The sequence below is a fragment of the Eulemur rufifrons genome, chromosome 8, assembly GCF_041146395.1.
Source record: "Eulemur rufifrons isolate Redbay chromosome 8, OSU_ERuf_1, whole genome shotgun sequence".
NCBI lineage: Eukaryota > Metazoa > Chordata > Mammalia > Primates > Lemuridae > Eulemur > Eulemur rufifrons.
The window spans coordinates 49,133,463-49,156,773 of record NC_090990.1 but is presented as its reverse complement, the minus strand read 5'-3'; the positions used below and the strand labels follow the sequence as shown (position 1 = coordinate 49,156,773).

Here is a 23,311-nt window from a genome sequence, read left to right as displayed (position 1 = left end):
CCTATCACTTTAGTTATCTTGAATTTTCAATTGTGTCATTCACTCTATTTCCAGGTTGGGGAGGGGGGAGGCTAAATAAACAATATGAAATTATCCTATTTTAGTGTCTTGTGTTCCTTTTTAAAATCCACCTTTAATTCTGTTCAGGAAAAAAATTCATTCCCTCACAAAATACCGCCTGCTTGGGACGGGCGCCAGGATGCGGCAGGAAGACGATACTCCTGACCGCGCAGAGCTCAGCGGCGGCGAGGGGACAGACAGAGAGAAGTAGCTAAGTGTGACACGAGCCAAGAAGCGGACGTCTGGTCTAGGGTGCTGCCACGATCCAGATGTCAGCTGAGGTCACACCGTCCTTGGAGACTTAAATAAAATTGGTTTGGACCTTCATCCCATGTCCTCTAGGACGTCCAGGAACCTTCCCGAAATTCCTGAGAATTCCTCAGGGCTTCGCCATCTTTGGCTCTGAGCTTTTGTTTCCCTCAACGGTTTCACTACTCTCCTCCCGGAGGCTACTCTCCCTGCTCTTTCCTAGCCCACTGCAACTTGGTTCATTCTCCTTGATTTCCCTGCAAGTCACTCACTCAACGTTCGTGTGTACGAACGTCCAGCGCAGCTTTGGGGAGATGGGGGCGTCGTGTGTCAGCCAGAGGAATTTACACCCAATACTCCTTCAGCCTGCAGCCATCAGGGGCCTGTCCCATGTTCACCCGCCACCTTTCTCCGTGGGTTCCAGAGCCTTTGTGTTTGGGGTCCTCTTTTCTGCCTCAAGACTCTCCACGTCTCCCTCAGCTTCTTGATTCAGAAGCTCAATGTATTCCCATTTGTTGTGCAGATCGATGTCACATGATAAAGAATCTCATTCTTTTGCAGCACAGGAAACCCAGCAGAGGAGTCAGAGTTTCAGTATTCCTTTGTACCCCTCTGTGAGGGGAGGGGCCAGTATACAGATGAATTTTCCCTCTGATAAGACCTATGCCACCCTCTCTGTCGGCAGGCATAAGCAGCTATACTCAGTTTAGGGGTTAAGTAACTTTTTTGGGAAGCTAATGCAGTGTGGGTAGCCACCGAGAAAGTAGCTGAGATCTGAGGGCAGCTGTGGTCCAGGTGAGGCACAGGCTGGGGGGCAAGCTCGGAGAGGAAGTGTCCAGGCAGAGACAGCAGCACATGCAAAGGCCCTGAGGTCGAGCAGAGCAAGGCTTATTCGAGAAATTAAGAGAAGACGGCAGGAATGAAGAGATCGAGTGAGCAGAATGGAGGTAGGGAAGACTTTATCCTAAGAGCAGAATAGGGAGGGGTGACTTTATCCTAAGGGAAATGGCACAACATTAAAAGGTGTTAAGCAAGTAAGTGACGGGTTTTAATTTTACATTTTTATAAAAGGTTATTTTCACACAATGAGAGATTGCACCCACTAGGATGGCTACGACGAAAAAAAAAAAAGGAAAATGAATGTTGGCAATGAAATGGGGAAACTGGAACCCTTGTACATTGCTGCCGGGAATAAAAAATGGTGTAGTCACTCTAGAAACAGTCTAGCAGTTCCTCAAAATATTAAGCATGGACTTACCATATGACCAAGCAACTCTACTCCTAAGTATTAACATATATGCCCAAAAGAATTAAAAATCAGTCTTCAAACACTTGTACACAAACGCTCACAGCAGCACTATTCACAATTTCTAAAATGTGGAAACAACCCAAATGCCTATAAACTAATGAATGAATGAACAAAATGTGGTATTATCCACACAAAGGAATAGTATTCAGCCACAAAAAGGAATCAAGTACTGACACATGCTACAATGTGAATGAACCTCAAAAACATTACACTAGGTGAAAGCAGTCAGACACAAAAGGTGACACACTTATTTACATAAAATGTCCAGGTTAGGAAAATCTTTAGAGACAGAAAGTAAATTGGTGGTTGGCAGGGGCCAAGGGACAGGGGCAATGGGGAGTGACTGCTTGATAGGCACAGAGTTTCTTTCCCCTTGGGGTGGTGAAAACGTTGTGGAAGTAGGTAGAGGTGATGGTTGTTTCACATTTTGAAAGTGCTAAAGCCACTGAATTGTATACTTTGAAATGGTTAGTTTTATGGTATGTAACATGCTATACTTATCAGGACGGAAGTGGGCACCTCAATAAAAAAGGCAATTACTCTGACCTCCATGTAGAGAAAGGACTGGAGGGGACCTGACGGGGGACAGGAGAACCACCGCGGCCCGGTGAGCCATGTCGCGACTTGCAGCAGGGCGGGACAATGGCATCCCTGGTGCTGGAGCTGCCTGGGAAAGACTCACGTGGAGAATCACACAGGCAGCTGGAAAGGGGGGCAGGATTGTAGGAAAAAGAGAGGGGGCGGGCGTCGGGGTGCAGACTCGGAAGGAGCATCGGATCTGTAGTTTCCAGCTGAAGTCACACAGGACGAGCTCACATGGGAGTGTGTGGCGACAGATCACATGAGGAGGCCGTTCCTGAGCCCAGAGAGACAGAGAAACACATCACAGCAACCCGAGGGGAAAGCAAGGGTAAGGGTGGTTTGTATTTTTAGGCTATAACTCGATGTGTGGTAGGCTGAGAAGGAACCGCTGGCTGGAAGGGTGGGACGGAGGATAGGCACGTGGGAAACAGCGAGATCAAGAGTACACAGGCTGGCTCTGAAAGGGCAGGGACATCGCTTCCTCCAGAGAGAAAGGATGATTGAGAGCAATTCTCACCCGAGAGGGATGCAAGTTGTGAGGCTTCTCTACCAAATGTAAGGGTAGAAGCTAAGGGCAGCTGCAGAGAAACCGGCCGGACAGGGTACCGGGCAAGAGAATGTGGAAACGTTTGGAAGGGATTTGAAAGAGAATGTGCAAGAGAGTAAACTGGGTCTGGGTAAAGAATTGCCAAGGAGCCCTGAAAGTCAAGAACATCCCTTTGTAGGGGAGCCAACTTCTTGTTATGTAATTTTTTTTTTCCAAAAGCACTGGGCCTAAGAACTAAGACAGTAATCCTGGTGGGTATATTGTTACATAAAACACTTTAATCAAGCAGCACCGAAATAGAAGGGGAATAGTGAGAAAGAAATTCAAGTAGTATTATAAGAAGCAGGATTGAAAATCTTCCATATGTAAGCTCCTTCTTCAAAAGAAATGTGATTTAAATCAATTTGAATAAGTAACTATACATTTAAATTAGTCTACAGGAATTATTTTTGCACTCAGATGTATATACCTACATACAGGTATGTTAAAATACAGGCAGCTTTCAAAAGGCCTATATGCTGATACTGTATGTTTTAGGAAGTTGTGAGGATTTTTATACCAGAGATAACATACAAAATTCCCAAACCTTTAACATTGTATTGTTAGTACAATATACTAAAAAGTTGTTGTATTAACTGACACGTGTGCTTTGGAGAAGTCAATTGGTTTCATTCACTACTTTAAATACTACATATTATGATAGCTTGTAACTAATTATGGCTTCAGTTGACACTCCAGAAATTTAATTTTTTCAATAAATGTTAAGGCCCTGCAAGTATAGGGCATGAGCATGACAAAGGAATAAGAAATCGTCCCTGCCCTCAGGACGCTGGAGTCTAGCTGGGGCTATAAAACAGTTCATATGAAAATGCAGCTCACATCCAAGCAAGATGAACCAGAAGCTCACAACTAGTGCAGAAGTTAAGAGTTTTGGAAGATTCAAAGGGTCAGATCTCACTTTTTAAATGGAATAGTTAAGAAATCTGGCCATGCAGTAACGAATGCTGGTGAGGACGTGGAGAAAGGGGACCCTCGTACACTGTTGGTGGGAATGTAAATCAGTGCAGCCTCTATGGAGAACGGTATGGAGATTCCTCAAAAAACTGAAACTATTGTATGACCCAGCAATCCCACTGCTGGGCATATATCCAAAGGAGGGGAAATCCTTATATCAAAAAGGTATCTGCACTCCCATGTTTGTTGCAGCACTATTCACAATAGCCAAGGTTTGGAATCAACCTAAGTGTCCACCAGTGGATCAATAGATAAAAAAATGGTGGTACACATACACAATGGAATATTATATAGCCATAAAAAGAATAAATCCCTGCCATGTGCAACAACATGGATGGAACTGGAGAACATTATGTTAAGTGAGGTAAGCCAAGCATAGAAAGACAAATCTCACATGTTCTCACTCATATGTGGGAGCTAAATATGAAAAACAATGGATCTTATAGAGACAGACAGTAGAATGATAGTTACCAGAGGCTGGGAAGGGTGGCAGAGGGTGGGGGATAAAGTGGGGATGGGTAATGGGGATAAAAATATAGTCAGATAGTTAGCTAAAATTAACAATATGTGATAGCACAACAAAGTGACTACAATCAATAAGTTGGGGTATACTTTAAAATAACTAAAACAGTGGAATTGGAATGTTCCTAACACAAAGAAATGGTAAATTCCAGAGGTGATGGATACCCCAATCACTCTGATTTGATTAATTCACATTGTATGCCTGTATCAAAACATTACGTGTACTCTATAAAGATATACAACTATTACGTACTCATAATAATTAAAAATAAACAAAATTTAAAAAGAAAAAAGAAACGTGGCCATCTAGCCAAGGAAGAAGTTCCATTTGAACTGAGACTTGCTGGGGTGAGGGGAGCGGTTATTTCTCTTAAGAGTAGAAGAGAACACACAAGTAGATCGAAAAGCATAAACAAAGACATGTATCACATCAAGAAAGCTAGGCATCTGAGCAGAACAGTTGGCTGGAGCCTAGCAGAGGCACGGAAGCGGCAGCAGGATAAGGTTTTGAATTGAAGCAGGATACGAACTGTGGAGCATGCCCTGAAGACAGTTAGGTAGGTAAAGAGGCAAGACTGAAAGCTCTTCTGTGACATGGGCTGGTCAAAGCTAAACCGTATTAAATGAGTTAGCACACGGAAAGACCTCACCACAATGGCTGTCACCAAGCAAGTGTTCAATGTGAGTCACCATCATTGCCGTCATTGGCCGCAGGTGTGCAAGGATAAATGACCCCTCCAGCCACATTACACCCAACATCAAACACGGACCCTTCATTCCTTACCCTCTTTCCCCAACTGTTCCTGCCCTGTCTCCCCCAACACAGAAGTGATACCACCATTGATGAAATTGCTCAAGACAGGAACCCTTTTATCACCACTCTCCTTAACCAACTCAGCACTGCTGTTTCTGCTTCCAAAATCTATTTCCCACCACCCCCTTCTTCCATCTTCACTGCCACCATCCTGCATTGGCCTTGACTTTTGCAGTGGTTTCCTGTCCACATTTCCATTGCTGCTATCCTACAATGCATTTCAATTCAGAATTTTTTTTTTTTTTTAAATATAGATAGCTTCACCCTCCCTCTTCCTAAAAGATCCAATCAGCTTCCCATTCACTTCATTTTTTGTCTTGCCACAGCCCAAGGGCACCATTTTCCTCCCTCTTCATTCTCATTACGTCCCACTTTCCCTGTTGCCCGATGCTCTAGATATGATGCTGTTTCCTAGTTCAGGCCCACTGCACATTCTGTTCCCTCTGCCTAAAACATTGGCTTACCCACCGTCCCCTTGACTATCTGGGTCTTTCTCATTCTTCAGATAGTGGCTTCTACATCACCCTCCCAGAGGCTTTGCATGAGAAAAAGAGGCCTCTCAGAGGCTTTGCATGAATCTAAAGCAGATTCCTTCCCTGCCCACACTCCCCTGTGGGCTCTTTCACCCATCACCCTTCCGTTGCCTTCACAGCAGACAGCCCTATGCAAAATTATACCTATGTTTTTGTATCTGCTTGTTTGATGAATATATTGGATGCTTTCAAGGGCAGGTATTAAAAAGTTAACTCAAATCTTAAACAATAGGACTTTTAATCATCTCCCATCAGTGGAAATCCAGAGGTAGGGTGGGATTCAGAGCTGGTTGAGAAAGCAGTTTACGATCGATGTCCAGCTCTTTCATTCCCTCCACTCCACTGTCCACAGCATCAGTGTCCTGAGGCTGCTGACATTAGTGAGAGCCAGATGGCAGCCAGCTGGGATGGATGTTACCTGCTGGCTTATTCACACTTACTGGGAGACAGAAAGTCTTTCCTTGCAACCTAAGTCCTCCCAGTCAGATTGGACCAAATCAGCTACATCTTCCCCCAACTACCATCAGGAAGAAAGCTTTATGCTGGTTGCAGTGAGTCTTAGCTTGTGACCAAATAAGTGAGATGGGTTTATTATGTGTGTCATAAGACTAATAAGAAATCCAACCCTAGGACTGAAGTCAACTAATGGAATCCATTCACAATAACATCGTGGAGGAAGAGTGGGACCAACACTGGGGAGTCAACCCGGTTGTCCCCTTATACCACTAGATTCAGTACAAAGGGGTTGTACGTCTGTTTCATTCATTCATTCCTATGTACTCAGCCTCAGACCTTGCTTTTAATTCAGCGCTCTACCGCCCCAAGTAATGAGAAGCATGACTAGCTTAAAGAGATGGTAGAGCAACAAACAGTACCAAAAAGGGGGCTGAGGTCAGAACTTTCTTAAACACCTTTATTTAAGGCTCACATTCTCAATGAGGAGGGTATTACCCACAATGGGGTGAAAATGAATTCTTGGGGAAGGAAAAGAAAACAGATATTACAATGGTTTGTAGCTCTCCAAAGTACAACCCTATCCAACAAAATCTTATCCCCTAGTGTTTAATTTCTCTTATTAGGGAAAATTTAAATTAAATAAAAATTTCATCCTTAATGGGAAGGAGCAATAACTAATAAAAAATGAGAAACATTGAATTAAAGGAGAGAAGGAAATGCCCGTAGGAACAATGTAGGACTGATGAGGGAGGATGAAGGAAAACCAGGAAAATTCCAGAATCTCATTGTGTGTGTTAGCTACTAAAAAGGCCATCTCAGATAGTTATAAGTAATAGACACAGAAATACACCTTTCAGCTGGGCATGGTGGGACGCACCTGTAGTCCTAGCTATTCAGGAGGCTGAGGCAGAAGGATCGCTTCAGCCCAAGAGGAGTTTGAGGTTGCAGTGAGCTCTGATTAGGCCACTGCACTCTAGCCTGGGTGACAAAGCGAGATCTCCTTTCAAAAAAAAAAAAAAAAACTTTCTATCTCAGCCAGGAAAATCACCACTCCTCTGTTTTGAAACAGACCAAAAGAAACAGATCAGACTGGGGCTGGTATGTTTTAAGAATATAATTATTGTACCAGATATACATTTTAAAAATATGCAATCATTAGAGCAGTCCATTGCCACGGGGAAATGTACTTACTTAAGTCTCTCAGGACTTCGTTCCACATACCAGTCCCTCTGATAGGCAAAACAGATTTATACTGCCCAAGTTTTTCAAATAAATATATTAATAAGGTTTAGTTGAGTATTCAAATTAAATCAAGAAGTAGAAGAATACAAACTACAATTCAGCTTCCAAAATTTCTAAAATAAATCTATCTGAAAAGCAGATGAACATATATACCAGGAGGACTAGCACGAGTCTGAACCCTGTTTTATTTGGGCCACAAACAAGAAATCTTCTTTTCTAGCTATATAGAAGTGATCTGGAATGCTTTTAGTTCTTGCTACTTACTAACACTGATAAGCAATGTTGGTTATAGGCAACAGGAGGCTTTGGCGAATGAGAAGGGTTTGGTAGGATCTCTCTTCAGGATTTCAGGGAAGACCCATGTTTAATAAACAATCGTACCTGAGAAGCAAAAGGAACCAATATTAGTCACCAGGAGAAAAAGTTTCCAAAAATACATTTTCCCTTTTAAACAGCAGCAGCAACAGAATGTTCAAACACCATTATACGTAATGCTTGGAGAAGAAGAAAAAGATAACTCAGGAGATCAAAATTTCAACCAAAACTTCACGAATCCATATGTCTTATTTCACAAGATCTTTAAAACTCAGGGTTTTTTTGTTGTTGTTGTTGTTCAGATATAAGCATTCAATTACTTTGTCCTAAAGTTCAGGACAGGACAGAATCTTATTGCAAAGGATACAAAATGCATTTGTTACTGTTTGAGTAGACGGTACCCATTTCATTTTTAAGCTCTACGTTTTGTGATTCTTTTCTTGAAAACACCAAGTTTCCACTCCACCCCCCTCCTCAATCAAGAAGCTAGTTTCATAACACCGAGGTTCTCAACTTTAGGAAAAAAACAGTATCCCATGGAGAAGTTTAATTTTCTGGGAAGACAGGAAACTCACTCAATCCTTCCAGCAGTTACAGAATAATCATTTATTTTTAATGATGCAGATTTGGAAGAGGCGGCTACATTTTAGACAGTTTTAAAATGTTTGCTTTTTATTTTATCCCATTATATCCTGAAGTTCTTTTGCATGTTTGAGATGGTCAAGAAGCCCCTGAAGTTGACTGTGGCATTAGAAGAAGGCCTACTTCCAGTTCAGCAATTGACTTGCCAGGTTACAGAGTGAACGTAACTTGCCTTGAGACAGAAGTGGTACAATAATAAATCGCCGTGGCCACTAGGATGGTCTGTTGCATACAGTTTATTTCACTAGACTGCAATTTTATACACAGTATGTAGGGGTTTCCTGATAGCACATATATAGTTTACTTTCCGTACTGCTGAAAAACCAATTTTTTTTACATTGTATCATAATACCCTATCATTAAAACATTACTCAGTGAATTTTTTCCAACTACATATAAACGGAGATTTACCACACACGGTGCAAGAATGTCTTTATAACATATTTGAATCACAAAATGTGAATCTAAAATACATCACTGTAATTAGAACAACTACTTTAAAATTACGATGCCCCATGTTGTAGTAGCCAGATTTGAGTAATCTCTGTATAAATCACAAAGCAGTTTGGTGAATAACTCCTTGGATAACTGGCAGCAGCTTTTAACTATGATTTCAAAAGAAATCTTTAATTAAGAACCAAACTTTCCAATTAAAAAAAAAAACTTCTTCCCTTGTATGTTCAATGTTCTGGGAATTAAAATGGGACATTTATAAAGTCTTTAAAACAAGGAGAATAAATCCAACCCTCCTTCAGCTGAAAGGCTGGAGTTGTAATATTAGGTTTCGTAGAAACCTAAGAATAGCATTGTATGGGAGTGGAAATGAGTTACAGAGAAACATAAAATTTCGTTTAAAATGTCTCGGATTCCTCTGCCCTTCCCCACCTCTGTCAAACACAGAGAAAGAATACTGCATTACAAATAAAGATGTGTTTCCATGAAATGATGTAAACAAGTTAGAGAGAAAGATTTCTTCATTTTCCCATTTTGTGGAGTGGGACAGTGGGATGATACCAGTTAAATAAGAAATAGAACGCCTAATCAAAGAACCACGTCATCACACACAAAACAGCTGGGGATAATTGCTGAAAACTTCTCATGTGTTTCCTTTCCTTTTCCCCCAAAGTTTGAGAATGTTTGAAAGTTCAATAAATAGTAGAAAAATAATCCTTTACTTAGAAATTTTGAGATGCATCATTTAGAGCTTAACATGAGTTCCATACAGCAATCGTGGTATCTAGGTACCGCTAAGAAACAAAGCGAAATCTTCAAAGCACACGTTTATATTCTGGATGTGCCACATTCCCGGTCTCTGGTTGAGAAGATTGTTCTCTCTTCCAGTTAAGGAGAGCTGAATGTTTCTGGCTCCTCGGAACATTCCTCTGGCTCAGCTTCATTTATAGGTTGTGTCTCTATGTTTGGAGGTTCGCCTTCCGTTCCGTTCCATTAGTATCATGGCAGGTTCATTAATCAGGCTGATTTCCCCTCCATTTCCGAACCAGCTTCACGTCTTCACAAATGTGACTTTTGTTGTTGTTTCTCTCATTTTTAAACATGTTGACAGGCAGGAAATAAATGAAACCACTCTGGACAAAGCACAAACACAAAGCGGGCGGGGGAGGGGGTCTCTTGCTGTGGGTTTTAAGCTGGCTCTTTTTCTTCCAGAACATTCTGTATCTCCCACATCCCATCTTCTCATGGAGGTGAGGAGACTGTTAGCACTCCGCATCGACAGTGTGTACCGTCACGGCTGCCTGTAAGTGGTGGCTGTGATGAAGAGTGGGGTGGTGTGACCGGTAGTGGTGGAACTTGTGACTTAGTAGGGCAGCAGTCTGAGGGGGGGTGTCCAGGTCTAAGTCCTCATCGTGGTTCCCCACATCCACCCCGGCTGACAAGGGGTCATTGTTGCATGGAGGATTTTCACTGTCTTCCTGTGGGCTCATGGTGCTGTAACCTAGAAAAAGAACAAAACAAACACATAGCTGAGAGCTTCAAGAGGCAGAGAGAGTTCATTACAATTTCTAGGGCACTAGGAGGTGTTCCTATCTTTGGGATACATAGGTGCAAACGTTTGCAGACTGTCAGATGTTAAAATAATTTATTTTTAAAGAGATCTAGAGATAACTATTTTTTTCCTCCCTCAAAGCAACTACACAATAAATGCATAATCATTTTAGACAACTGAGAAAGTATGGAAGAGAAAAAAATAAACAAGAACCCTCACCCCAAATCCCCAAACCACAAAAATTAAAATCATTCCACACTCCATCATCCATAGATAGCCACCACTGATATTTGGAGAACTATCCTCCTATACTTCTCCCTGAGATAAGATTATTTCTTATATTAAAGAAATCCAAAAAAGAGGCAGCCTCAAGAAAAAGATCTGAAGAGTACTCCGGTTAAGGGATGGTGGGGAAATTTAGGCTTCAAAATACGTCGGCGTGATGCCAAAACAACAACAAAACCTCAAAAAACCGTCATCATCACCTGCACACCTGCTCCATAGCAGACAACTGGATTAGGTAACTTTTGCATATCAATGACCCATGTATTCTAACATCCATTTTATAAGTGAGGGACATGATGATCAGAAAGGTTATGGAACTCGCCCAAAGTTTTAGTACCTAATGAAACACTAACTCCACATATACCCACAGCAACTAGCAAAGGAACGAACTATTCCCTGTGTGAGCTGGCTCACTGTATTTAAACATTAATTTCTTTTGGTATTCTAAGTAATACATGTTTCAAAGGAAAATGCCCTTGTTGATCAAAGGGTTCCATTCCAAGAACCCTGGCATGTTTTTAAATATTGCAAAAATCTTCTTTAAATGGTTTGAGAAGCGACGGCTCATTAATATTTCCACTGCATCTACTGTTAGCATCAATCAGCACTCACTCGCGGGTTGTGCTAGTCACATTCGTGGTTGCAAAATTGATGTGCTTGCATTATAGCCAAGCAGGAGTAGTTTGTGGTTGCAATGGCATGCTCAGTGCAAAAATGAGAAAGGCAGTTCCCTGTCCTCAATAGAACATTGTTCAAATGATAGAATTATTTAACTGTCAATCCAATTCACAAATACTTATTGGGCACCTACTACGTATAAGTCACTGTGGTAGGCGCTGGAGGAAACACAAAAATGAAAACCTGGTCCCTGCACAAAGAATGCAAAAGCTAGTGTTTGAGAAATGAAACAAGTACAAGCATAGGTCATTCAATTATTCATTTATCGAAGACTGTTATGGTGCTGGAGGGGGAGATGAGGAAACATGAATAAGAGATGTCTTCTTAATAACAAGTGAGTATGAGACAGATGTTCACAAAGTGAGTCTTCCTTTAATGTAGCTAATGGTAAATGTTATAATTGAGATATAATTGAAATCCAGAAGAGGGAATAACTAATTCTGGCTGGGGGAATGAGGAAGCTTCACAGAAGAACTCATATTTTAGTTAGGCTTAAGTGGATGAATGGGCACTTGATAAGTGGACAGGAACAAAGGAACAGGATGAACACAGCCACAGAGGTGTGGAAATGAAGGCCATTCCTGGAGCATGTGGCTCAATAAGTGCTAGCAGGTAGCTGAAGAATAGGGCAAGGTGGAAGGCAGAAAGGCAAGTTCAAGTCAGATCATACAGCCCACACAAAGGCTAGAAAATGGAGAGAGAATACATGATTTTGAACAGACCAAAAAATGGCATGATCAGTTCTCGTTTACAGAGTTCTAGTGGCAGTTTGGAGGGTGAATGAAAGAGAGAGGGAGGTGCTAGAAGGTTATTGCAATAGCCCAGATGAGAGATGAAGAATTAAAACTAGCTCAGTGGGACTAGACAGATTTAAAAGCTATCTCGGGTGGAAGCAACAGCAGTTGGTAAACCATCAGATGTGGGTGATTATGGGAGGGAAGGGGTGGTTGAAGGTGACTATAACTTCAAGTTAGGATGATGAGAGAGGGAGACACGGAGACCCCGAGTTTCAGAAGAGAAAACAAATTTTGTTTTTATGCATCTTGATTTTGTGAGTCTTTGGGTCACATCAGTGGAGAGTCTAGCCAGAAACTCAGAAGTGTCATCTGAGAAGTCAGGGCAGAAGGGGGAGACTTCACTGACATGTGTGTCTATCGTGACTGAGTGTCTTCTTGGCACCAGCTGCCAGGCTTGAGGCGGAACAGAAAAAGGGTAAGGTGCACCCTCCGCTCCTGAGAAGCCCACAGGGAAGAGTGGGAAACACCCCTGCGCTCAAACAGGTGTATCAGAAGGAATCCCAAAGCTGGTGATCTTGGTTTAGATCCTGGGGGAGGTAGCCATGATGGGAGAAAAGGGACTCACTAGATTGATAAAGGGGTGGAAAGGTACTCCCAGCAGGGCATAAGTACATGCAATGACAGTAGCTTGACAGATTCTGATGGGCTTTCGGAATGGTGAAAGCTTGGTGTTGCGGAGGGCCGGTGGGAGATGGTGCTGTGCCAGTAGGCTAAGACCAGATCGAGAAGGTTGGTCAGTTAGCTGGGTGCTGTGGGAAGGCTCATGCCTGTAATCTCAGCACTTTAGGAGGCGGAGGCCAGAGGATCACTGGAGGCCAGGAGTTTGAGACCAGCCTGAGTAACATAGTGAGACCCTGTCTCCATAAAAAACGGAAAAATTAGCCAGGCGTGGTGGTGCATGCCTGTAGTCCTAGCAACTCGGGAGGCTGAGGCAGGAGGATCGCTTGAGCTCTGGGGTTTGAGGTTGCTGTGAGCTATGATGATGCCACTACACTCTAGCCCAGGCAACAGAGTGAGACCTTGTCTCAAAAAACAAATCAATGACAAAAACAAAACAACACCCCCACCCCAGAAGCTGGTCAGAGCTATGAGCTAGGATCTAGTAATGGGCAAAGGTGGCAGGCAGGTGGCAATGAGGAGGCTGGACAGAAGGAAGGTGGGATCAGAAGCTTAGAGGACAGGAGGCGGGAGCATGGGCTTTGAGGAGACAGTGAGGACCTGAACGAGGGACAGTTGCAGTGTTTGGAAATGGAACAAGAGACTGTTTAAGAGACTGTTCAAAAGAGTAGGCTGGATCTGGTGACCAAATGGACCTGCCTGGCGAAGATGCCAGGGAGGTTGACACCCTTGGAAAAGGTCGAGTTTTCTGGGTTCAGAGCCTAGGGAAATAGTGATGTCTTTACCCGAGATTATGAGACCAGGAGCCAGAACAAGTTTCTCAGCAGTGGCAGTGCTAGGTCTAGAATGTGAGATTGGGTGCTAGGCTTCCAAACCTGTTACAAAGGGCTGTGTGTGCTTAAACTACCTTATGCTATTCGTGCAAAGGATGAAAGTAGAAAACAGGATTTTAGCAAAATCCCAGCATCTGTGTTGATTATTCAAACACCTCCTGGATAGCTTCCCGTCTCTGCTCATTTACAAGCACCCACACTAACTGACAATTCATTTTAACACTTGGGGCCCTGCTGCTTGGCTCACCCCCCACTGTCCCTCATCTTGCTACTGGCCTCGCTTGGAAGGTCTTCTCTGGGAAACCTTCCCAACCGACTCCCCCACACCGCCTCCAGTGCACAGCCCACACGGGGCCGGTGCCCCTTCTGTGCGTTTACACGGCATTCTGTGCACATCTCTATCTTAGATGCTAGCATATTATAAGAAAAACAAGGCCATCTGTCCATTAGCAAATTCTTTCATAAATCACAGGCACTTGTTTATCTTTATACTCCCAGGATTTAACATAGTACTTCACACAAAGCAGGCACTTACAAACAAAGGTAACCCCCGCCCCCCGCAACCACCGCATACTATGTTCCCAAAGCAATTGCATCAGTGAATTCTTCTTTTTTTTAGTTATCTGTGGCTTGGCCTGGTATGACAGTCACTCGTCTCCTCTAATAACGAAGACATTCTAGGATTCACTGGGCCCTGCCCAGGGCTTCTGGCAGAGTCCAGGGACGCTCTGAGCTTGGCTGGTCACAGGTCCGAGTGACCCAGGGTGGCAGTGAAAGTGCTGCTGTCGCCAAGGCAACTCGGGGGGCACCCCCATTTCTTCTGTTACTGCTTTCTGATGAGAACCGCAGCAGAGGCCTTTCAGAGTAAAACCCTCATACTAAGGCCACTCCATTTAATCTTCTCACTAGGAGACTATTACTCAATCCCTCTGTAATTTCCTCTTATTTTGATAACTAAGGAAAGCAAGTTGTGGAGAGGCAGGAGAGAGAAACACATTGCCTCATTCGACAAATTAATTGTTTACTCAGTGCCAGGCAGTTCTGTCGAGCACCGGGAACAGTGATGAATTAAGACAGACGTGGTCTCGGACTCATGGAGGAGGAAGCACTATTCGAAACACAAAGGATATCTGCAAACACTTTCAAAGGAAAAATTTCTTTACTATGCAAAGGCTGGCACAGCAAAGTGTCTGCAAAGATAATCTCAAGCGAGAAATAGGCTTCGGGAAGGAAGCCAGGAGTCTGTTAAGAACAGAAGAGCCAAGATTGGGTTTTTTTTCTTTGACATTCTGCTTATGTATTTATCTGATGGTTCCTAAGAAACCTCGATTGATTGTAAGGACGTTAGGTCCCTCTGGGGACTCACTCACCATCTCGTGGCCACCGACAGTAACTGCAGGAGAATATCTGTACAGCACCAGAAAATGGTCTTATAATTGACCTACATGGTTTTTGATCACGTTTTCAAGGTTTTGTGTTTGCCTCTTATTTCCCTTTTAAGTATTTTGGAATTTGCCAAAACTAGGAGGAAATTTCCCTTTTCAAAGAAAAAAAAAAGTTGCTTAATATACATTTGCATAAAGTTTCTAATAAGATAGTGACCAAAATATAAATGCATAAGGAGCAAATATATATTGGTGTTTTTTAACTTGAAAATAAGCCAGCATATGATTAGACAGAACATGATATTTTTAAGAGAAATAATGAACAAAGCAGATACACAGTTAAAAGCATACACAGAGAGTGATTGTTCCTAACCTCCACTTGTGAGTGTAACACTTGGCTGAATAACAATCATTCTAAGTGGTCTTAGAATATTGACCAAAATGATTCAACTTCTCAAAAAACACTCTCAATTTAAGTAGTTTTTCTTTTAAGATACAAAAATTAAAATTAGATTCCTTTGAAATACAAAACTCTGGCCAAGCTTGGTGGCTCATGTCTGTTATCCCAGTGCTTTGGGAGGCAGAGGAGGGAGGATTGCTTGAGGGCAGGAGTTCGAGACCAGCCTGGGCAACATAGTGAGATTTTGTCTCTAAATTAAAAAAATAAAAATAAAAATAAAAATAAGCCAGGCATAGTGGTGCACACCTATAGTCCTAACTACTGCAGAGGCTGAGGTGAAAGGATCGCTTGAATACAGGAGCTTGAGGTTGCAGTGAGCTGTGATTGTGCCACTGCACTCAAGCCTTGGTGACATAGCAAGAGCCTGTCTCTAAACAAACAAACAAACAAACAAAAAAATAAGAAAAGAAACACGAAACTCTTTTGGTTACATAAACTATTTCTAAATAAAAACACAGCCTGAAATCTCCAAGATTAGCTTCGTAACATTCAGTTTTAATTCTAGGAACATCACAACTGAACCACACCATGAAAGCCTAGGCTGTTCAGCAGTCATACCCTTACATATTTTATTCTTTTGAGTATGCTTTGGGGTGTCACACCCAAGGACTCACACAGAAATACGCTCACAGGGTAGCACGGAACCACGGCACGCCCATCCCACCAGTCCAAGGGCCAGGCAGTGCCATGTTCCTCCATGGGCTTTTCCATGATTTACCTGCAGATAAAAGTGAACTATCCTACTTCCCCTTTTTCTTTGTTCCACTCCTTAAGGAAGTTGTCACATCCTCCCTTTTATCGGTTTTGTGGACACACGCATACATTTATAGTTTCCTCCTAGATCGTAAATTCCTGCAGGGCAGGGTGGGCATGGAGGTAGGGAAGTCAACCCTGAGCTCTAAGCCTGCCATAGGTCATTTTATTTAATCCTCACAACAACTTTACCAGGCAGGAATTTTTAATCCTACTTTAAGTATTAGAAAACTGAGGTCCAAAGTAGCTCACTTCAAGTTGCGATAGATTAAAAAAAAAAAAACAAAAGAGGGAGAAGTGGGATTCAAAGTGAGCTTGGCTTGACTCTATCTCCTTAGCTCCTCCTCTGTGCCGCCTGCCTCGAGAACAGACAAGCCTCCCATCTCTACCTCCCTCCACGGTGCTCAGTACAGTCATGTGTTGCTTAAGGACAGTGATATGTTGGGAGAAAAGCATCCTTAGATGATTTTGTCATTGTGCAAACATCATAATGCACCTATACAGACCTGGACAGTGTAGCCTACTGCACACCTAGGCTATCTGGTCCAGCCTCTTGCTCCCAGGCTACAGACCTGTACAGCATGTTACTGTGCTGAATGCTGTGGGCAACTGTAACACAATGGTGAGTATTTGCATATCTAAATATACCCCAATACAGAAAAGGTACAGCAAAAATACAGTGTAAAAGATTAAAAAACGGTACACCTGTACAGGGCACTTACCATGAACGGACTTTGCGGGACTTAAGCTGCCCTGGGTGCGGCCGTGAGCCAGTGCTGAGTGCAGGTGAAGGCTAGGACGTGACTACACACTACTGCAGACTGTTTGAACACTGTACATTGAGGCTACACAAAATTTATCAAAACTTTTTCTTTCTTCAATAATAAATTAACCTTAGCTAACTAAAAACTTTTTTTTGTTTTGACTCTTTCATAATGGCACGTAGCTTAAAACACAAGCACATTGTACAGCTGTACAAAAATATTCTCTTTCATCATATCCTTATTTTATAAGCCTTTTTCCATTTAAAAAATTTTTCATTTTTAGTTTTTAAACTTTTTGGTTAAAAACAAAGACAAACACACACATTAGCCTAGGCCAGGGTCAGAATCATCAAGACGTCACCAGGCAATAGAAATTTTTCATCTCCATCATAATCCGTGGGACCCCTGTTGTTTGGTGCCTAATAGTACACACCAGAAGCCCAATACATTCACCAATAGGAGGATACACAGATAAGCAAGAAACGTGTTGACAGGACAATTAGATTTCCTCGTTTAATGCGTATAGCTTCGCTCCAGGCATCACGGGGACATTAACTTGATGCCACCATTTTTAGTGACCCATGTACAGGTTTCAAGGGATGATAACATGCAGTTAAATTCTATTGATTTGAGGATGCATTTGAAATATGTGCAGTGTCAATGCCTTCCCCTTCTTTTGTTGCTGCTTTTTGTCTGCACAAAAAAACTATTTTTCATTCCTTGGGGATAATAGGGATCCAATTATTGTGAAAAATGAAAGGAACCAAGCCCTTAGCTGGATTCCTTGGTTTTCAGATACTGACACTGCACCATTCCTTTCATCTAAGCTGTTGCTTCATATGCCATTTTACTAAGACAATGGGAAAGGCTAATGGAACATCGTAAATGTCACTCAGAATCCCAATTTGGTACTGATGCCATTTCTATTGGGGTAGAGAGAAAAAGGATTCAGTAGTTCTGCTGAATAAGAAATTATTTCTGTTGAACTTTAGTAGCCTCAAACCTGTTTCATTATGCAAAGGAGAAGGCACAGAACTGCCTGGCAGCAGGAATTTATGCAGGTTCAAAGGTTTTTAGGGAAAAACGCCAGAAAGTCAAAGAAACTGAGAAATTTAAGTTCTGTTTCAGCTCTCCATAGAAACCCGAAGTTTCTATTTAGTTGGTGGGAACAATGCCACTCAAAACCCAAATTAAACAATCTCCAATTTATAAAAGAGAGCTTTAGCTTCTCCTGTTTTCCAAAGGGAGTTTGAAAACCTGGCTGTAGTGTGAAAGGCGACATGGGTTGCTTTGAGGAATATCTAGTCCTGCATTTTTTAGCACAGGTGCAGGAGAACACTGTTTGAAGACTTCTTTTTTTTCTTGGAAAGGCATAGAAGCAGCTAAGTCAAAAAGGATTAAATATATTATTTGTGCATTAACAAAAAGACCTGATTCTGGGAGGAAAGTAAAGATTTCTGGAAAATTAAAGAGCTATCTTAAAAAAATAAAAAGATTTGACGATAACTGGAAAAGTCCTACCATATCTATTTATATTTTTGTGGAGCTACAGCAACATAGACTGTGACGCTTACAGACTGGGTTACCTCTGCTCTTTGTGACAGCAGTCAACATGGATATCGAGGAGAGAAGCACGTGGACTTCCTAAGTCCCTAGCACTTGGCATCTCATCACTTTACAATTCAGCCCGACCCATCTTGAGCATCTCACAGGTACTTTATACAACTCCACGACTTTGCACACACAGGTGTCTTTTTGCCTCTCATATCCTTTGCCCCTAACTTTTCTTTAATAATCCCTCAAGGCTCAGTGCAAACGTTCTTTCTTTGGTAAAGCCATTTCTGAGCTTCCCAGACAAGACCAGAGGTCAGGGCTGGAGAATTCTAGAGGACAGCACAGATTCTTGTCATGCCCCAAGGGGACGTGGCTGGGAAAGCTCTTAATGATGCTGGTGTTTGCCAACCCACACCGGATGGCAGGACCTAAGAGGATGCTGACTCTGCTGACAATCAAGTGGGTGAGTAAGCAGCTTCCACTCGGACAATACGAATCCTTCGTCATGGAGAAACACTTGGAAGCCATCTGTGCGTCCAGAGGTCATCCTGCTTATGCCCGAGAGTGCTGGACATAAGCAAAACTGCCCTTGGGCTCTTATAATTTATTTGAACACAGAACAGGAAAGAGAGGGAGGTAGGTGTGGGTACCATCCCACAGGGGTACACCAGGTGCCTTAGGTCTCCAAGCACAGGATTGTTGGCTCTTACCGTGATCGCTTTCCGTTCCCGATCGGCCCCAGTAGCGCCGCCTCCTTTCTGGACTGTGTGCGTGCCGTTCGATGACCGCAGCTATAAACCGAGTGTTGCTGACTGTGGGAAGTCAAGGACAGTCAATGTCACTCTTATGCCAGCATCTTTATCGTTTCAAGCACATTTGCTCTGAGTGGGCTTATTTACATGTTGGGGGAGTTATTCTTTGGAGTGCTAGAATAAGTAATTTTTAAAAAATTCTGAGTATCAGGGGAGCTGATCTTAGAACTGGTACAGTGAGAGGTACTTAGTTACATATTACCAACATGTACCAAGAAGCTATGCTCTAGGAAGGTGAAGGCCAGTAGCTCAACATTAGTGGAACTTTTTTTAAATAAAGAAAATGCTCTCCTTTCCAAATCCAAGCTGTGTATGCTATTTAAGGGTTTAAACAAATGCACACCTGAAACTTCACTTTCTTAAATACTATGTTGGAAAGTAACAAGGAAGAGAAAGAAAGGAAAGGGTGATCTGTTTTAGGCCACAATACATAAGGCACAAAATAACACCCTAATATCTTTCGAGATTTTCTAAAACAAAGCAAAGACCTACACTTATTCCTAATGAAAAAGGAACAGAAAAGAAACACCCACCGTGTCAAAGCTTCTTAAATTTTAATACAAGCCAAAAGGCTGTAAGAAGGAATATTTGTTTAGGATCAGCCTCCTGCCGACACATTCCGCAGCGAGGCAGCCGAGTACTCACTGATGCCTCTGTCTTCGTGGCTGTCGTCGTCCCTTTCATCTCTGTCATTCTCCAGGTTGGACATACGCACTGACATTTCTACCCATCATTAAAAAGAGAGAAACATGACTATTTAATCAAACAAAATCATCCACTTTAATACCCTGCTGGGTGCTCGTTTGATGGCTGGGTGACAGCATTCCATCAGGAAGGAATCCTGTCTTGGAAAGAGTGAACTGATGCCCCCATTTTTTTTTTTTTTTTTTTTAAAGCAGGAGGGAGCAGGAATCCAAAGCAAAGCAAGAAGTGAACCATCAAGAAGGCACCTGAAATTGATTTCTGAAGAAAAAGGAGGAAAGAAGTTGATTGAGGCCAACAGATCTTTAATTGTCCGCTAAAGGACAGAAATAGAAGGAAAGCGGTGGAAACCATAACTGACTGTGTTGATAAAATGGTGTCACAAAAGCTTCTAAAAGGCCAGGGATAAGGTAACGCTGGATGACGGTCATGCTCAGCCTAGCCAAATCTTGCCAACGGGAAAGCACTTCGAGATTATCCCTGTTACTAAATCGGGCAACATTACCCCACAATCCCTCTTCAGGAGGGTGGCCCAAGTGAAACATTCCAACATCAACCTGTCATTGCTGCCTGCAAGGGTGACAGCCAAGTGGCCAGGAAGAAGGATGTGTTAACCTCATCGCCATAAAGGTCAGGTTAACATATCCCTGGGGGCTGGGGCTGCAGAAAGGACAGCGGTGACCATTAAATGGTTTTGTTCCCCGCAAATGAGTACAGATGCCACATTGAAACTCTCGGTATCGAGGCCATGATTAGAGATTAATCATTTTGTACTTGGCTTCGATTACTTATGTTGCTGTAAGAGATGTGATTATTCCCACGTGTGTTTATTCACGCTACATGAAGGGAGCTGCATCAGAACAGATTCATATTCTCACCAATGGTGATCTGGGGTGTCTGTGATGCGCCCGTCTTTTTGCAACTGCAAGGGCAGCACATCTGACAAGTCAATTTCCCCCTCAGCATCCCAGCTCCCCTGACTGGCTTATGACAGGGGCAGAGGCTAATGCTGGTAAGAAGAGAGAGGATCCAGGGATTTTTCTGGGGAAAATGGAACGTGCAGTGTTTAGGCGCTGAAGAAGAAATCAGGCTTTGGGGACTGCCAAAACAACTCCACAGAAGCCGAAAATGTGGTGTTGTTCTTGTAACACCTGGCCGTGTTCTTCCAGCCTCAAGACAACCCCAGGGAGGCGGCTACCTCCCGAAGGAGCTGTGGGATTCACTCTGAGCTCACCTTGGGCGGCGAGAGGAGACATGTGCTGATGACTCCGGCGATGGATCTGGTGGCGGTAGGCGTACACGGCGAGGACCAGGACCATGATGCACCCCATGATCCCTCCGGCCACGGGGCCCACGGGGGCGCTCTTAATCATGTTTAACGTGATCACCTCATCACCTTCAGTGAAATAAACAGAAAGAGGCTCCTTGTTACGACTTCCCAAGTGCGGGAGGTGGTGTGGAGGGAAGGGGGTGGCCAGGTGGGAAAGCACAGCCCGGGAAGGGGGCTGGGGAAGATAAACAGCCGCATCCAGCCTTGGATTTCTCCAAGAAGCCCCACCAGAACGTGGGAGTAGAGGCTTCGTTTAATTCCTGGTTCTCAAATGTTGGTTGCCAGGCAGAGCAAGAACACAAACGGCAAGGACTGCCAGAGCCAGTGAGCACATGAGAAGAACTGCTTAAGTATGCGGCACCCGGCGCTTTCAGAGCCCCGGCTGCCTGAGGAGTGAGCTGCTCTTGCAAGACAGAAAAAGTCACCTAGTGCAGAGGCAAGGGTGACGTGGGCCTTGTGGGGGGGGTCACGGACTGATCCACTGAAATAACGGGCTCTGGGTACAATAAATAGGTGCCAAACAGACCGCGTTTCAGAGCTTATGGGTTCCCGTTAAAACGCCATTTGCACTTTCCAGATAGGAAACTGTAGGTGGCATATAAAATGATTTCTTGGAGCTAGGTCACTTCACCTATGGCCTCACCTGGTTCAGTAGTAATATGTGAGCTCAAAACCCTTCCTCCCATATGAGTGTTGCTTCTGCTAGACAGGCTAATGTAAGAAATGTTAAAAATCAAGGTAATAGCTAAAGGCTTAAATATTTGAGTCAACTGCCAGCTAAGAACTAGGACTTGATGTTAATTCTAGAAAGACACTTAAAAAACAAACAAACAACAACAACAAAAAAGCTCAGGAAAGGGATTTAGTCTCCTTGGCAGTATTTTCAAGTCTTGGAGACTGATCCCAGGAGCATTCTTCCCTACGGTGTCCTTGTCCTCCATCCTAGGCTGCCTTAGTCGCATTGGGTAGCTGGGCTTCTGTTGACCCCAAGGCCCTAAATACTGATTTGCAGCTGTAAGACTTTCTGTCTTGCAAAAGTTGTGAGTGAAGGCTGCAGCAGGAACTAGATGTGCCATGGTCACCCAGTACATTACCAGCTCCGTGCTTCTGACAGCTGGCACACACATCCACACGGAATCCAGAGTGCAGCCATGCGGAAATCAGCCCTGATATTTCTCAGAGCAAGCTTTATGGGAATGAGGCCCAGGCTTGCAGAATTTGGCAGGACAGATGGCCACTCTCTCTGCACAGAATATCTAGCCAGCTCCGAAGGTAATTATCTGCCGCGGTTTTGTAACTAAAGACTACTGGCAAAGGAATCAGGAAATTTGGGTAAAGGGTTATTTTTAAACCATTCTACTATACAGGCAGGAAGATGTGTATTCAAGAATCAAATTGTTCTGGGTTCCCAACAAACATACCTATTGCTCCCATGTCATCAACGTAGGGACTTTTGGCTCCCACAATCCCCCCGAAGCATTCCTTCTGGGGTGCACAGTAGGATTTGTCCAGGTGAGTCTTTCCATCACTGTCCACCATGCACCACTCACAATCCAGCACCCCAAAACAGTCCCTGCAAGAAAGACAGTGCTTGATATTCTAGAAAGCAGTGTGGGGCAGGAGTAAGCATAGAAGCTTGTTCTTCAGACAGCTCTTAAGATCTCCATACTTACTAGTGCTGTGAAATTCTTGAGCTTTAGTTTCTTTCCTTCTAAAAGGAGAAAGGCAACAACAGTCTGCCAGGGGATAACTGTTTTATGCCTCTCAACAACTTGGAAGAGAGAGAGATAAAACCGTTCTCTGTGAATTAAATTATGATACCCACACATCATGGATTACCGGGGGGTTACTCAAAATCACCTTAGAAGATCAAATGGAAATGGCTGCAAGGTTTGTTAGACTTTAGCCTACCATCTCCCAAGTGTGTGGTCATTTAAAAAGAAAAGGAAGGAAAAAAGAGTCAAATAAGTCTGGAGAATACTAGGCCAGTTACACAGATTTCCCTACCGCCAAATTCTTAGAGCCTTTAATGTATTATTAATACATGCAT

The 23,311-nt window shown here is 43.1% G+C and overlaps 1 protein-coding gene across 1 annotated transcript in view; it reads right to left on the bottom strand.

Moving 5' to 3' along the window:
- Positions 1–9,927: 9,927 nt before the first annotated feature.
- CACHD1 (cache domain containing 1) overlaps positions 9,928–23,311 on the bottom strand; it is a 201,227-nt gene continuing 187,843 nt past the window's right edge. The window contains exons 23-27 of the mRNA XM_069478028.1: positions 22,683–22,834; positions 21,166–21,327; positions 19,875–19,952; positions 19,128–19,229; positions 9,928–10,239 (exon numbers count right to left, since the gene is read on the bottom strand). Of these exons, the coding sequence (XP_069334129.1) occupies positions 10,001–10,239; positions 19,128–19,229; positions 19,875–19,952; positions 21,166–21,327; positions 22,683–22,834 (733 nt within the window). The 3' untranslated portion in view covers positions 9,928–10,000. The remainder of the gene's footprint in view (positions 10,240–19,127; positions 19,230–19,874; positions 19,953–21,165; positions 21,328–22,682; positions 22,835–23,311) is intronic.